The 16,661-nt window shown below is 43.1% G+C and overlaps 1 protein-coding gene across 1 annotated transcript; it reads right to left on the bottom strand.

Annotated features, from left to right (window-relative positions):
• Window positions 1–316: 316 nt before the first annotated feature.
• On the bottom strand, window positions 317–16,144 carry KIF2C (kinesin family member 2C). Its single transcript, XM_054165261.1, has 18 exons — window positions 16,101–16,144; window positions 13,382–13,525; window positions 12,587–12,697; window positions 12,098–12,198; window positions 11,751–11,846; window positions 10,074–10,128; window positions 9,823–9,985; window positions 9,452–9,542; window positions 7,863–7,926; window positions 6,639–6,730; window positions 6,279–6,421; window positions 4,505–4,709; window positions 3,994–4,104; window positions 3,440–3,507; window positions 1,883–1,985; window positions 1,689–1,805; window positions 1,228–1,354; window positions 317–443 (listed from the first exon to the last, which is right to left on the bottom strand). Exons 2-18 carry the CDS (start codon window positions 13,503–13,505, stop codon window positions 367–369), a joined length of 1,848 nt encoding a protein of 615 aa, XP_054021236.1. The 5' UTR covers window positions 13,506–13,525; window positions 16,101–16,144; the 3' UTR covers window positions 317–366.
• Window positions 16,145–16,661: the final 517 nt, after the last annotated feature.

Here is a 16,661-nt window from a genome sequence, read left to right as displayed (position 1 = left end):
TGCTAGAAAAGTCAGACTTGCAACAGGTTTGCAGTGTTTCAAGCACATCTGTAAGGTTATACATACTAGAAAACATACACATGGATCTAGAGCTATAAGGTCACTGTTGTCACTAGCAGAGGGCCAGATGGTAGACACATCTGGCAGACTCTCAGGCCCCCCTCCCCAAGCCTTGCAGGGGCTTGTTTCCATCATTCCACCAAGTACCCCAATACCAGGCCATAAATAGAGAAGTTACTGCATCACCTGCCCTCAGGCACACACAACCCACAGACAGACTACCATGTGTAAAACAGGAGTTGCACAAACCACCAAACATACAAAACGTACAGATGTCTGCTTGTGAACCAGGCTTTGCTGTATTCCCTAACGCCTCTGCCAGTTCATCTGCTTGCTGGCTTGCTCCTCCAGCTGCATGGCAACCTCCAGGGCATCCAAGGTTTCTGTAAATGAGAACAGCAGCAGGGTAACTCACCTGAAAGCTGAGCTCCACAGCCCAGCTGTTTCCCTCAGCAGGGCACTGTGAGAGCCACAGAGGGAAGTAAACTGGGCAAGAACTGCTCAGCCAGCATCAAATCCTGTGCAGTCCCACAAAGCTCTTCAACTATGCTTGCTCTTTTCTACTTGTTTCCAAGACTGCAATTTGCAGTTTAAACTAGGTGTACCACTAATCCAAGCATCCCAGAAGGCCCAGGTTTCCCTGGCCTATAAGGCAGACAGGGTAGCAGGGCATTCACTCTTGTTCTCTTGGTGACTAGCTGTATGACTCTGTGGGGCTGCATTTGAGATGGAAGGACAGCCAGAGCTGCTTAAGGAAAGAGTCACTACTTCAGGCTAACAGTTCCCTCTGAGGCCACAATTTTCAGCCTCCTTTAAAAGCCAAAATCCCTCACAGACCTGTCTGAGGTAAAGAGCACTCCAGCTGTAATACCTGAAGTGACAAAGCCCAAGCTACTGTAATGGTGGCAGAATAGCAGTTACCAGTGCAGCTTCCCCTGTTCCCAACCAGGCAGTCTGTCAAGCCCATACATCTGCCTTGCTGTTTCTCCACCACTGCTTCAACCAGCATGGTCCAAACAAGGCAGGAAGTGCTCAGGGAGCTAACATCCACCTACACAGAACTAGTCAGTGTCCAAACTAATGTAGAACTGAACAGTTGGAGGAATTTTGTTGCATATTAAGCTCTATACTAAAGCACAGGCTGGTCAGAGACAGGCACTAACATACCTTTGACATGATGGAATTTTTCTAAGCTCTCCTCTACAAAGTGCTTTGCTCTGCTCACAAGGGTCTTGAGATCATAGTCTGGTTTCTCTGCAGTTCCCAAGAGGTAGTCAAGTTCAGTTGTCATTCTCTATAATTGCAAGGAAAACAGTGATAAATTTAATTTCAGGACATTCAATTAGTTTCTTCAGATCTGTAGAATCTCAGGTCTATGCCAGACTAGTACCAGTCAGTGCTCATTAGCAGCAAGTAGAGGTTGCTAGTTGGAAGAAAAGGTGGCCAGTTGGCCACAAGCACTGAAATGCCCCAGTTTAATGCAGGAAACCACAGTGAGGAAAAGGGAACACCACTGACAGTATCTCACAGTACAACCCACAACTGACCCAGCAACAGTCGGCTCAGACAAGACAGGAACCTATCATTGTGTGCAGGGAGCTTGGGCTGGGCTTACCTCTAATACATACCTGTCTCAGTTCTCTAAGCTGTTCTACAGCCTTGTCCTCACATTCAGTAATGTGAGTCACAGCCTCATGCAAGCTGAGTATTTGGGGAGAAATACCTTCCTCTTCATCCTTGGAAAGCTGCAAGAAACAGCCCAAGTAAGAACAGCAGGTTGTTCCCAGCTATAAGAGGTGTTCAGCCCACTGCACACACATACATTGCATTGAAAACCTGAGCCTTCTCCACTGCTCTCATTTTCTTCAATCTCCATCTGATTCTGTGCTTCACTAACTTCATTATGAGGGCTGAGCTCTTTCACTCTGCAACAAGAAGATTTGTTATTTAAACTCCTGCTCCAGCAGTTTCAGGGCTACAGCATCAGAAAAAGTTACTGCAATCAGTTCGTACTCAGCAAGAAGTGTTTGGCTGCGCATCAAAAGTTGCATATGGATCACTCCCAGAACATGGGCAAAAGCCCAGAGCTCTGTGGGAAGGAAAGCCTAGAAGTGTTTGTTGTCATGCCCAGTCTGGGACTTCTGCTGAAGAAATGTCCAAGAACACAATGCTAATCGCCAGTAAAGCCTTCCACAGAAGTTATCTCCTATATAAGCTTGGCCTGTCATAACCAAGAACTTGGTATGGAAAGAAAAGAAATAAGGCTGATGTAAGTCATGGCACCAGAGGGAGATGTCAGCCATGTCATCAGATGCCAGCTGGGCATTTTGTTCCAGTTACTGGTGTCAGCTTCACATTGCCAGTGAATTTTTGCCTAACATCCCCTTTCATATAGCTTGAACTTGCTTTGTGCACTGGCTAAGAATCCAGCAGTCCCAGCTCAAGACTAGAATCTTACTGAAGCACAGCAACTCAGAAGTTACATTTTGTCCTGTACTTTCAGATGAGCAAGAGTTACTCTCCACCAGAAGAAAAAGGCAACTTCAATCCAGAACCAAGTATGGGAGTCTGTCAAGATTCAGCATTCCTGAATGCTGATGACAAGAATCATCACACCTTTCAGAGTGGAAAGATTTCCAGGAAGGATCCAAGCAGTCTTTTGTGAACTAAATGAAGAATAACTACCAAGCTGTAAACATGAAAGTGTCATGCAAGTGACAGGAGTCAGGAGTCTTCTCACTTGCCACCTCACCAGAAAGGTGTAGGGCCATGTACAGCAGAGACCAAGAGGCACTCGTTGTGCTCTCAAGTGTTCCAAGTACCAGCAAGACCCCTGGGGAAACTGGGGCTCAGTCCCTGCAAATCTAACTTGCCCTGCAGGTACCCAGGGTCAACCATGGAACATTCAAAACACTCCCACCATCTGCTTAAAAGCACACAAGCTCTCCAGGTCCTTCAGATTTCACCCAAAGTCTCCAAGGTGTTTTGTGCCATCTGTATTGCCATGCTAGGGACATATTCTTAGCACACCTTTACAAATGGGACCCAAACTACTATAAAGAGTAAAGGGCATGGAAGTTACCATTCAGGATAGGGTAAGCTCTGAACAAAAACCAAAGCAGTCTGAAGTCTAGCATGACAGATTCCTCCCTCTGAGGAAAGGAGGCATTAGTCGTGGTTTCAGTCTATTATGCCTCAGAGGGAGAGCATACAGGTTAGTCTCATAAGACAGCTCCAAGATAACTTGCTCCTAACAACTTCAAGTTGTAGTTACAAGCAATAATAGGAAGAAAACTTGAAACTCCAAAAGGTCAGAATAAAAGCAGCCAAAGTATCTTCTGCAGCAAGATTAGAACCCCCATGTCAGAAAGGCCATTACCTGTCAGCATATCTCAGTGTGTTTAAGGTGTAATCACATGAACTCATCCCTGGGGAAATCATTGCTATCTGCAAACAGAAGAGAAATCTCAGTGACTCCCATAGCTGACTTTTGCTCATGTTAAGTAACCTTGCAGATCTCCCTTGGCAGCTGGGACATGGTTAAGGCAAAGAGTTAGAGTTCAGACATTGTGAAGTCCATTTTCTTTCACAGCTGCTGGGATATGCCAGTGGCCCTGTATCCAGTGGCTTTCTGTACCCCCATTGTTCTGCACCCTCCAGGAATCAAAGACCTTTGAGAGCACACCAAGCTCTCCTGTAGATTCACTGCTTGAAAGTTTCCTGCAGCCTTCCTTTGACTGGGACTGAGCATAGCTCACCAGTTTTTGATACCAGTCACCATGGGTGAGTGGAGGAGGGAAACTACAAGATTTCTTTTGCAGAGTACTGATTCTTTGACTTCAGGCTTCCCTCACTCTAGAGGAGCATGCAGCTGTTTGGTCAAACTGCAGAGCCCATAAGCAGTGTGTGTATTTGTGCCATGCACATACTCACCATACAGGTCCTTGAGTTTGTTCCTATGAAAGAGTCTCTTAGCACCTGGGTCAGCTTGCTCTCCCGGAAGGGGGTATGAGATTTGTTCTGCCCCAAAGCCCGGATACACTCCTAAGAAAAGGACAAGTCTTGTGAGTGCAGTATCTACATTTCTTCTCAAACAGTTCTGCAAGCTATCAAACTCCAGTTGCTGGTAAACAGGCTGGAGAATTATCATCTGAGTGCTTCATAGTCTTTTAAATATACTCCAAGCATGACAGCTGGTATAGCCATCATATGCCACAAAAGACAACTTGAATGGCTGTTCCAGTGTCTGGCCTGACAAGGCCACACTATTTTCTTGGAAACATTGTAAGTGGAAGTATACATCATTTTCAGGGTTGTTAACACACTAAACCAGGATCTTCTTGGCTGTTCTTGACCCTTGCATTGGAAAGAAAGGGGCAACCCCAGAGCTGAACAAAACCCATGCACTGATTTAGCACTGTTCGCTCCCTCAGCTATAGCTCACCTTCAAAGCCAACAAGCTCTTGTTGATTTCTGCAGCTTCCATGCGTGTCTGCCAGTCAGCACTGCAAGTGTCTGCACCCCTCTCATTTCCTGCCAGATCCACCAAGGAAAATTTGCCAACCAGTTTCCCTCTTTGGCGTACTATGATTTGGAAGCAGGCATGTGACCGTGAAGAGTTAGTATTTGCAAAACTCTGCCCAGATGTCCTGCAGCAGAGATGCAAACAAGTGTCAGAACTGCATCACAGAAGACACAACAGGTCCTGACAGTATTAGGCAAAATGTGCAGACATACAACTAAGTCGTTGAACCTCCCAGTTTTTATCCCACACATGAATTATTACAGAATTACCTCTGAGAAGAGCACAAAAGAATAGCTGTGAGAAATATGAACCTGCATCCCAGCTGTAGATACTGAAGGTGATTTAAGCTGCCTAGCTCAACTCACCCACCCTGCACTGCAGTCCCTGACTGCTAGTGCCTTACACTGGAAACAAACATTTTCAACCACACCATCTCCCTGCTTCAACAGCAGGCCACATGTCATTTTCCTAATGCATCTGCCATTACACAGTAAGCTCAGCCAAGCTTTCCACTGAACAGCATTAGCTGTGCCTAGCACATGACAATCATGGTAATCTCCAGCCAAGCTGACTTGGCACATTATCTCTGCTGTGCAACTGCACCTGCCCCATCACTGTAAGATAGAGACAGGAGTCCTAGAAGTTGCTAAAAACTTCCTTGTGACCTGAGAAAGCTGATACATTCACTGTCCTGCTTGCATCCCTGCTGCTGAGGGACAGGAAGGGAGGTTGTCCTGGAGTGATGCAGGAGTCTGAAACATTGAATAGTTCTTGGCTGAATCATCAGCCAAAAAAAGGCATTTTCAGGATGTGCATACCTGCACATGTAGTGTAATACAGAAGTCAGTAAGTTCTTACTTGCCTTGTCATGTTTCCATAGCAGCTGCAATTTAAGACAGACCAGAACTAGCAATACAAATTTTAGCTTCTGATTAAAGATAACAGTATGATGGTACAGTTGCCCTGGCCACAGCCTTCCTGCTGACATAATGAGCCAAGTCTGTGGCTGTCCCTTGACACCTGCTCTCAGAGATTCTTTGACAACATCCCTGAAGTGACATGCAGCGCTTTTGTTGCTATTGCAATAGCTCATCTGGCCTGCAGTTAAGCCAAAGCATTTTCACAGCTGTAGGTTGATGCCACCTGCTCTCCCTTGGTTGCACAAGGCCACAGGGAACTGCTTGTGCTCTTGTAAACTGGTAATTCTAGAATGCAGCAAGACTGCTCAGTTTAGCTTTGGCACCAGGGCAGCCATCTCATTCTAACAGTTTCTTCTTGGAGTTTCATGAGGATAGTCTCTGCCCATGGCAGGGAGGTTGGAGAAGATGATCTCTAAGGTCCCTTCCAAACTAAGCCATTCTGTGATATATGGGCCATGAATTCTGACCTTCTCTATAGAAGCAGGCTAAGCCTATTTCTGTTAGCCCTTTATTCTGTAGCCACCTTGTATTTATGCAGAGGTCTTTCTCAATGCCTGCCTGTTACTGGGAACACCACAGATTCACAGACTACCATGGATTGGAAAGGACCCCCAAAGGTCATCTTGTCCATCCCTTCTGCAGTCAGCAGGGACACCTCAGACAGAAGCAGTCTGCTGTGTCTGAAGTGTTAAAGCACCACCTACAGACACTAATTGTTTTATAGACAGAGATACAATAGAATAAAGTGAATTAGATGTCATAAAGCACCAGACCTGCAGGCACTGCCCATCTCAATCATTCTGATGACATCCTCAGCACAGCCAACTTGCTTTTCTTGGAGGCCAACAACCTGGACCTGCTGCTTGCCATCCTCCAAGACTCGAAGCTTTGCCTTCTTATTCAAGAGGTCAAACACCTATAGTCAGGCAATAAGATTGAAGCAAATCTCAACAAGGTCTCCTGGTAAATGTTTTGTACTGTTTCTATAGGCAGCACCTTCACCATCGCAATCCAACCCAATTCCAAACACACTGAGAACAGACTACATAAAACTATAGAAACAAGTAAATTTCACTCAGCTAGTTGAGAGACATTCCACAAAAGGCTTCAGGTCAGGATTTAAGAAGTTTTACCTTTCCATTGTAAATTTCAAAGAAAGTCACATAGATTTCCAGGTTCCGATTCCTGTACCTGGGCTGGTTTAGGAGGATGAAGACATCTTGTGCTAGTGAGGAAAGGACAAAGTTCAGCTGATGAGTTTAAAGTATGTTCTAGCTGCTCCTTGATCTACTTTCAAACACTTGTGCAGTCATTGGCAGTGTCTGGCAGCTGAATGACATTCATCCTAAACAAATGCTAGTGCAACCATTAGTGCTGTGCTACCATCTAGAGAACAGCTTCAGCACCATCCTCATCTAGGCACTGAAAACACAGGGAGATATGGAAGCATCAGTTGCTAATGTCACCTGCAGACAGCTATCCTTACTGATCAGAGGGAATACTGGGGTCCATTAGTGTCTTGGACAAGCCCAGAAGAGTCATGTGTTTGCACTTCCAGCACTGCTTGTGGAAAGCCTGGAAAACATGTATCCCTGAGCACCTGTATTGCTGCTGTTTAGAGACAGCATACCAGATCAGACCTTTTGGCTGGATCCAGAGCAGCTTTCCACAATTAGACATTAACCTGAGCTGAAAAGCAAAGACTTACCTCCAGGGCAAATTATAACTAACTTTGAGACCAGCAAGCAGTTGCTCGTTTCAACTGCTTGCTTCACAGCCTACTTTCACAATACAGCTTTCTAAAGGGAAGGTAGTGGAGATCAGGGGTTATGGTGCTTTCTAGGCATTATATCCAGCATGTGTTTTCTGAAAGCATTTTGTATGTGCTAGGGTTTTTTGCATCTAAGGTTTACAACACAGTTATGTGCTTTCTGTATAAGAAGCTTGATACCAGAAATGGGTAGGGTTGTGTTGCATTCAGTCAGGTATTTCCAGACACCACCCTTGGTCTGAGAAAACAGCAAGGCAGGAGAAATCAGAATTAAGTGATTCAGTCCAGCAAGTGCCAAAACAACAAAACATCATCTCTTTGCCTCAGAAACAAACAAATTCCGGTGACTTGTATGGATCTAGAAACTCAGACTGGCTGGCAAAAATATTTTGTGAAACTGATTTGAAAGAGATAAAACCATACCTCCTGCGACAAACACCACTGATGATTAGTGAAAACAAGTACTTCAGGTATCTTTTACTGGAAACATTTAAAGTGACCATAAAAAAACAACACCTAGATCTTTGCCTTAAAGAAAAGCAAGCACTAATTTGATTTTTGTATATAAAAAGAAGAATCCACTTACATGCAAAAGCATATATGCCCTTTGATGCATTCTGTGCCTTCCCAGAGAAGTCTCCACCCATAGTCTGTGGAGAGAAAAGGCCAGGTGTGGTACAAACAAGTCAGGCTACCCGATTTTTAGCCCCAAGAACACACTAGGAAGTTACCACATACAGCATACCACTTAAATATCAGTGACATGGTTAGAACACAGTGCAGTCCAGGACAAAATTAGTTTGCTGCTTCCCTGTCAGTTCAAAAAGAAGATTTGGACTGCACAAAGCAAGAGCTGAATGCCTTCAAGGCTCTGCAGTACAGAGTCAAAGCTGCTGTTTCAAGAGAAAATGTGTGGCCTTGACAGTGCATCCAAACAGCTTCTGGTCAGAAGAAACAAAGCCTCACTTTTTGGGACATAGGTTGAGTAACAGATATCAAAACACATCAAGCTTCTAGAGCAGACAATACCTTCAACTCCTTTGACTAAAGTACCTTTTATGCCAGCAAAATTTTCAGTTGGTGCTACCCTCCTGGTAATTTGCTCTACTCTGTTTAATATAACAGTCAATTAGTGACAACACAGCTCAATCCCATGGCACATTCTCAATCTACCAGAGTTTAATGTAAAGTACTCCAGTCTTTGCATTAATTCTGTACCCTAGAATCAGGAAGGGAAAGAACCTTTGTTGCCTGTCATTTTAGTGCCTCACAGCTTTATCCCTGTAAGGACGTTCAGATGAGCAGGTTTGTCTGCCCATTCCAGTGCAATGGAGGCAGACTACATCCAAACTTCCATAAGCTTCCTAATTTCTTTCTGTATTACTGGAAGAGATCTACAGCTCACTGCATGCACTAATGATAACCTAAAACCTGCCTCTAACCTTGGAATGACAGCAAGTGTTTGATTACTCAAAACTGGTAGGCTAGCCTACTGTAGTGCAGTTCACTGTGGTTTTGAGGTAAAGGCAGAAAACAGAACAAGACAGCAGATCTGACTCCACTATCATGCTGTGAGGGAAGTTTCCCACTTTCTTCTGAAAGCTCAGAGAAGGAAAGTTAAAAAAGAAAGTTAAAGTTGAAAATGAAGAGTAGAGCACAATCTTCAGGTCTCTTGAAACTGCAACTCAGACTGGAAGGAGTGGTTAAAAAGTGAACAGACTAATTTGTCCATCTCAAACAATACCATTTCACTTAAATGTTACTCTTCTATGATCCAAAAGTCTTTGGAACACCTCCATGCTCAAAATGCAGCACAGACAAGAGATTTTGTCTGTCTCTGGTGTAGGTAATAGCTGCACTTTGCAGACTGGAGTTAAGCAGCAGCCATTTGAGGCGAGGACTATCCATGACTAACAAAAACACGTCATGACACCCTAAGTCTTTAAAAAGCTAGCTATGGGAGGATTTTACTACAGTTTTCTTTACAACCTGAAAGGAGATTGACCAACAGATAAAAGTAGAGGGGAAAAAAGAACCATGAACAACACAGTATTAGCTTTAAGACAACAAAATCAAGATCCAAACTCTATACAATCTTACTTGTTATGGACATTAAGGAGCTTTAAAATACATTTGATAGAGCTAGAAAATTTGAGACCTTGGAGAAAAACTTACATGTGTTTTACCACTGCCTGTCTGGCCGTATGCAAAGCATGTTGCCTTCCCACCCTCAAAGATGGTCTCTACAAGAGGTCTAGCAGTGAACCTGGATATTCAATTCAGAAGGTAAGAGACAATTAAGGCAAGTATTTCACAACCTGCTCCATCAGTTTTTCCTAAAGAAAGGCAAATAAAGGTAAATCTGTAGTAAATCAGCAAGGCCATGACAAAAATAAGCTTTAGACTTTTCAGTCCTTCAGTTTCCTCCAAAGAGGATTTTAGTAATTATTTCAGGTAGCAGTTCCTTTGAGGCAGGATGCCATCTAGTCATAGCTCTACACTTTTAACTTGCAAGACATTTCCAATTGAAAAAAAGAAAGCATTACCTGTACACCATTTCATTAGAAGAGGATTCATCAAAGGAAAAGTCAAATCTAAATGTTTGAGTTTCAAGGTATTTTGTTAGATCCACTTTCTGCTTTGGCTCATGCACCAGCAGGACACACTTGCTTGGAACGGTAATCACATCACATTCGTTTTTCAAGCGTTCTGTTGACACAAAGAGGGCCCTCAGTTTTAGCAACAATTAGCAAGGTCACACAGCCCCAAGAGAGAGCTGACTTGGTAGTGCACACACCTCGTCTACTGAGAGGGCGCTTCCTCACACAGACACAGATCCTATGTTCTTCTATCTAGAAGAAAACAAGTGATAATTATTGCACAGTTACACCTGCACCTACTTACTACAGAGGAAGACCTGAAACATTTTCTGTACGCCGAGCAGCGATGCCTCTGCTACAGATCAGACCCACTCAGGCAGGGATGCAAGTCTTAAAGCCTGTTCAGGGCAGAACACACTACAAATATTGACCTTCACATAGCTTGTTCCAACTGAGTCCAGTTCTGGGCCCCTCAGTTTAGGAAAGATGTTGACTTGCTGGAACATGTCCAGAGAAGGGCAACAAAGTTGGTGAGGGGTTTGGAACACAAGCCCTATGAGGAGAGGCTGAGGGAGCTGGGGTTGCTTAGCCTGGAGAAGAGGAGGCTCAAGGGAGACCTTATTGTTCTCTACAACTACCTGAAGGGAGGTTGTCGACAGGTGGAGGCTTGTCTCTTCACCCAGGCAACCAGCACCAGAACAAGAGGACACAGTCTCAAGCTGTACCAGGGGAGGTTCAGACTGGATGTTAGGAAGAAATTCTACACAGAGTGATTGCCCATTGGAGTGGGCTGCCCGGGGAGGTGGTGGAGTCACCATCATTGGAGGTATTTAGGAGGAGACTTGATGGGGTGCTTGGTTGCATGGTTTAGTTGATTAGGTGGTGTTGGATGATAGGTTGGATGCGATGATCTCGAAGGTCTCTTCCAACCTGGTTTATTCTATTCTAACCTATCAGGGAAATGCCATGCTACAGCAAGTGCCCCAGATATTCTGTATCAGAATTAGTAAAAGGTAGTCCTCAGCCAGCTTTCTAGCTAAATCTAGGATATCAATACAGCATAATGTAATGTTTTTTTGTTTACCCTTGAGGTAATTTTTCACCTGAGTTCTTTACTGATGCAATAACTTAAGGTATTTGTGCAGCACTGCTACACATGAGTTAAGCTTGAAAAAGTTCGTATTGTATTGGCAAGGCAGAAAGCAGAAGGTGACACACTTCTATTATGTGGTGATGTTCTCAGCCCTGTAGGAGGCAGGCATACAAACTGCCTCATGTCCTAAGCTAGTCCATGCCTACATTGTTTTGAACTTAAACAATGTCATTTTTTCACTGACTATAAGAAGGCTTTTGCTAGACAAGGAGTACTTGTTCTCAGCTATTTACCAATGCTACCTCTGTAACAGCTTAAGGTATCAGCCAAGTCTATGTTTCTGCTCCTTCACTTTTTGGCCTACTTTATGGCCCTACAAAAGTCATATATAAAACAATTTTTAGTCTAGTTTAAATTATACCTATACCTAGAATAAACCAAATTACTAGTAGTAGCCAAATAGTAATAATACTACTAGTAGCCAAGCTATTAATAGGCTTTGCCATTTACAAGCTCTGAAGAACACTGGTGTTGCCACACAAATTATTTCATAATTGTCAAAGTGCAAGCTCTTCACCAGTGACACAGGCAAAGTGATGCAAGACAGCCTAACCCCAAACAGCAGAGGTAAGTGACCTCACATATGCTACCAGGCGCCTCAAGATCACAATACACTTAGAGGATTTGTGAGGTGCAGGGATGCACCAAATTGCTCATAGGCAAAAATCTTCAGTAAAGATGCATCTACAGACTGTGGGTAGTGGCCTCAGTATTTACTTACTGGGTCAGACATAGATACTGGATGGCAATCTAAAGTTGCTCTGAACTCCTTGATCATCTGTGCAAACTCCCAGTTTGGACAGTTGTTGTCAAATTCCTGCATAGAACAACAATGAATGTTAAGATAACAAACCTGTTACAATAGAAACGCTTCAGCAAATATTAAGCAACCAGATGTACCCAATTAGAGATATTTCACAAGATTCAGAACTTTGAAACTAGAATCAGCCCATCCTTATGTACAGCTCTGTAAGAGCAAAATCTGTCCACAACATGTTTCGGTTTCAACTACTGTGATACACCAGCGAGAGGAAATTCTGTAGGAGAGCATATTGCAGAATACTCCACCTGTGCACGTTTTGTCCTGATTTCATTAATCTGAGCTCTCCTTTCTTCTCTCTTGCTTTTCCTTTTCTCCATTGCTGTCACAATGCTAGGTCTTCGCTGAACTAGACAATAAAAACATTTCCTTGGATTAAATCTTCATGCTAGGGCTTAAGCACACCACAAATATTTCAGCTTTTCCATGTTGCTGACAGATGAGCTTGTACAGGAAACAATCACCTTCAGAAGGACTGTCATTAGCTTTGCAGCACTTCCAAACCGGATCTACCTACTACAGGGACTGCCAAGTCATACTACCACTTTAAAGGCAGCATTTCTGAGGAGACACTGTTGTAACAGGATTACACATTTGTAATAAAAAAAATACACTCAAGTTATTCAGTCTTACTGCCAAAGCCACCTTTTCAAAGCTTTAGTCTCAGAGCATACAAGGAGCAGTCAGTGATGCACTGCTGACTGGTGAGTCAGTTCTTATCCACTGCTCCCTGGTACCTGGGCTCACTGAAGGGTTTGTTTTAGCAGCAGGCAGATTATCCTCTGTATTTCCATTTGTCAGTGAGGCTTGTGGCATAGAGCTCATCCTGCTAGCCCTGGTTTGGCCAGCTGCAGAAAGAAGCCAGAATAAAACCAATAATTAGATCCTAAAGATCAATAATAACTATGTAATTTGTAAAGCCTCACAGACCACAAGCATGCCTCATCTCAGATTTTCTAGATCAGGAGTGAGAACTAGCTAAAACCCACAGTAAGTGTGCAAACAATTTTTTTTAATCATTTGCCAATTGCCAACTTTTATCCAAAGCTACAAATCTGACTAGAGAAGAATTTAGTATCAAGCCTCTTATTTCCATATCTTTGCAGAACTTAATACACAAGACTATTCGGCTATTCACAGGTTAGGTCCAGAAAAGGCAAATAACTACAATGTCATAATTCAAGCAGGCTCAGGTCCTTGCTTTCCTCAAGTACAGGTAGAACCACTCTCAGTACAGTTACAGAGCATGCTGGCAGCAGTATTGAGGCATTTGTCTTCCCACTCTAGCTCTGTGAATACCACACTATGTTGTTAAGCAGATATTACAGCCACCCACACTCACAAGCCAGCTTTCCAGCTAATAAAGCACATCCTTATCAACAACAGTCCTTTGAGAATCCCTTCAGGCAGACTCAGGATATTGACATAGAAGTAGATGGTGCTCGTCCCCCTGGGATTTGCAGTTTATCTAATTAAATGCAGACAAAGCATCTTGCTTCACAGTAGAAATTCACTGAGTTTTCTCCACTCACCACAAAGTGTTGAGATATTTCTAATCTGTGTAGAAGCATTTCTGGGTTTTGTAGAAGTGCAGGGATTCACCTCCATCCCCTCTTCCTGCAGGGCGAGCTGAGATCCCACATTCGTAATAGACATCCTGTAATAGCCACGAGCAGCTTTGGAAACAGGAATTCAAGGTCAACATCATGCCTTAGACACTCAGACATTTGCAAGTAATCAAGTGGCCACAAAGTGCAGAACAATGGGGAATAAGGGGTGGTTAAAAGGATGATTTCCAGATCTGTGGTGCATTAGCAAAATGCAAGACAAGGCAACGCAGATGGATGAAAAGTGATCATGAAATACACGATTACAAACAAGCAAACAGTTTGTTCCAGACTTGCAGTTGCAGTGACTTTTGCAGATACCACTAAGGAATCACTCATATCACATCAATACCTAGGAAGGAGCAAGTTACAAGTCAGAGAAATGGAAAATACTCTGAAGCTTCACACTTGCAGGGTTGTGAGAATTACCTGTGATGATGACAGCAGTACTGCTATCTGGAAGCTGGCTATGGGCCATAGCACACCCACCATCACAACACCCACACACTGGCAGTATGTGCAGTGCACCATGGAGTGGGAAGTTGGTAACACTAAGGTCAGCTAGGCCTTCAATAATCACAACAGCAAGTCTTTGGAAAAGGTCCTTTTGCAAGCAATATCCATTGTCCCATTCCAAGGTATTTCTTTTACTGATAGCACATCAATGAAGGGAATCAAACCCTACAGCTCAGATTTGTAAAGAAAGCAAATATCACATAAAAAAGTAGAACTGTGATAAGCAAGCTAGAACTACTTTCACCTCCAGCAATAACAGGAATATGTCCAGAATTAACCACTGATTTCAGAGGACACCAGATCTGTTTCAGACTAAGGGCTAATTCCAATTCTGGATCAAATTGTTTAGGCCCATACCCATGAAATTCAGTGCTCCTATCCATTAATTCTTTACCTGAAACCATCTGCTTAGGTGCAGACATTAGTTGGCACTGCTGCAACTTTGAAGAACAAAAGGTATCCATTGGAGTATACTATATATATTTTATTCTGCATGCTTTAGTCACCCATGCCTATATCTAAGCTCATGACAAACTCAGGAATACTTTTCCTGATAATGTTCCTGGATAAGCACACCAACTGGAGGATCTGCTGCATCTAAACAGGTTTGACTCAAGTGATTCTTGTACATGAAGCTATTCAGCATCCTCCAAAATTCTCAATTCAGAAGACTGATGCAAGATCTGTTTCTTAATTCATTCTGAAAGCACTGCTTCTCCCACTTCTCTGAATAAAATGGAGACAGACATCTCCTGATCTTCTCTAATTTGTTTAGTCTAAGAACCAAAACCTGAAGCCACTGTTAGCTTTCTAATTGGCACAGTGCAGAGTGTGCCACAGGACAGACACTGTCACTCATGCAGTTTAACTAGTTATAAACCCAGATGATAATATTAGAGGAACAGTGAAAACTGGTTTGCTCTTGTTTTCTAAGCAGATCTTCAGGGACAAGACTGTGCCAGTAAAAAGGGAACAGATTATTTCAGATTTGCAATTAGGTTCTTCAGGGAAGCTGTAACCTCTGTGGGGACACTTTTCCATCAAACAGTGACTGGATCAACACATCTTTCTTTTTTCAGCCAGCAACTGAGCTCCATTAACTGACCTGCCTAGAGACAGTCACAACTTTGCCACATCATAAATTCTGTACACCAGTATGTAAATGGAGTTCCCTGAACTGGAGGAAGATCAGGATGCTCTAGTACAGGACAACTATTGACACATTATGCTTCTTGGACTACTTCTGCCTCTGATACAAGAGGATTTGTCTTCTGGTACTAGCTTCCCTTTCTGGGATAACCTAAAAATAACAACACAGATAAACACAAACATTTTGTTTAGAGCTTGATTGCGTGGAAGAGAATGAGCTTTAGCTAACTTTCAGAGAATTATTAAATTAGCAAGCATTCAACCTCAGCATCACACAAGTGTATTACAAATAGGCCTCCAGTGCTGCCACTTGCCATTTGAAAAGTTAAAAAAGTCAATCAAAGAGCTAAAAGGTAGAAAACATTGGAGTTTTCTAACTGCTGGCACTTCAGGAGAAGTACCTCCTTAGCAATCCCACGCTCTTTAACATCTGTCTTCCTTTGTGGTTTCACCCAAAACCTTGTACAGGCATACAATCACTGAGCTATGGCACACCAGCTGGCATTGTGGCTGCCTGGTCTCAGTTGCCTCCAAGGACAAAGCTCTAGTTATTGTCTAGAGGGACTGTTTGAAGAGGAGACAACCATTTGTCACCGCTATTTCTTTCTTGCCCTTTCCACTCTCATGGTGACACTTTCAATCTTACCAGCTGCCACTTACCTTTTGTTGTTTGTGGCCTTTGCAAAACTTCACATGCAGCTTTAAAACTTGCTGCAAGGGTAACATCTTTGTGACATTTTAAAGCAGCATGAAGGAATAACTACAGCAGAGAAGGGCAACACATCAACAAAACAGCAGTCTGTCAGCAAAGTGTCTGCACTCAGAAGCCCAAAATGCTGGTATGAAAAGGTATGCTTTTTATTAACATTGCCCCAGAGAGCAGCCCTATGATGCACTAAAGCAGAATATTATGGCTACAATGAGAAAGCACCACTGTTTCACAGAGAGATAGAAGGGGGGAAAAAAATCATCCTCTCACCTTGCCTTGGAGCAGGAATTTTTGAAAGGGTTGTCCTACGCTTGTGTCTCTGAAAAAGCAATAAACATTACAAGCAATCAGAGCAAGCAGAAAACAACTACCCCTACACTTCAAGATAACATTGATAGAACAAGGCTTTCTGAACAAAGTCTAAGGGAGGCAGGAAAAAAAACTTAGACCTCAAACTTTATAAGACTGAGACTCATGCTCTTGACACTTCAGGGAGAAACTAAATCACTGTAGAGCACTTACCTGCACAGCTACATTCCCTTGCAAAGGTAGGTTCTCTTTCACATCTGCAGCAGGTAGTTCCTCTGATAACTCGGGATTTATTGCTATCACTTCAGCAATGTCAACCTACAGGAGCAAAGGCAGGAATTTACAGAGTGGAATAGTGCTGCTTCCACTTACAGCATATTTTTTTTTAACCTGCACTTTCAGTACAGCCAAACAAATCTGAACCACTGCCTGCCAAACATTAAGTTCTAATTACCTGGAAGGGTAAGACAGTAGTTCATCTTCTGTTTGAGCATTCTTATACATCTGAACATGCTAGAAAAA

The sequence above is a fragment of the Dryobates pubescens genome, chromosome 11 (genome assembly GCF_014839835.1).
Source record: "Dryobates pubescens isolate bDryPub1 chromosome 11, bDryPub1.pri, whole genome shotgun sequence".
NCBI classification, from domain to species: Eukaryota; Metazoa; Chordata; class Aves; order Piciformes; family Picidae; genus Dryobates; species Dryobates pubescens.
Note: the sequence above shows the minus strand (reverse complement) of the source record. Positions and strands in the feature narration are given on the sequence as shown.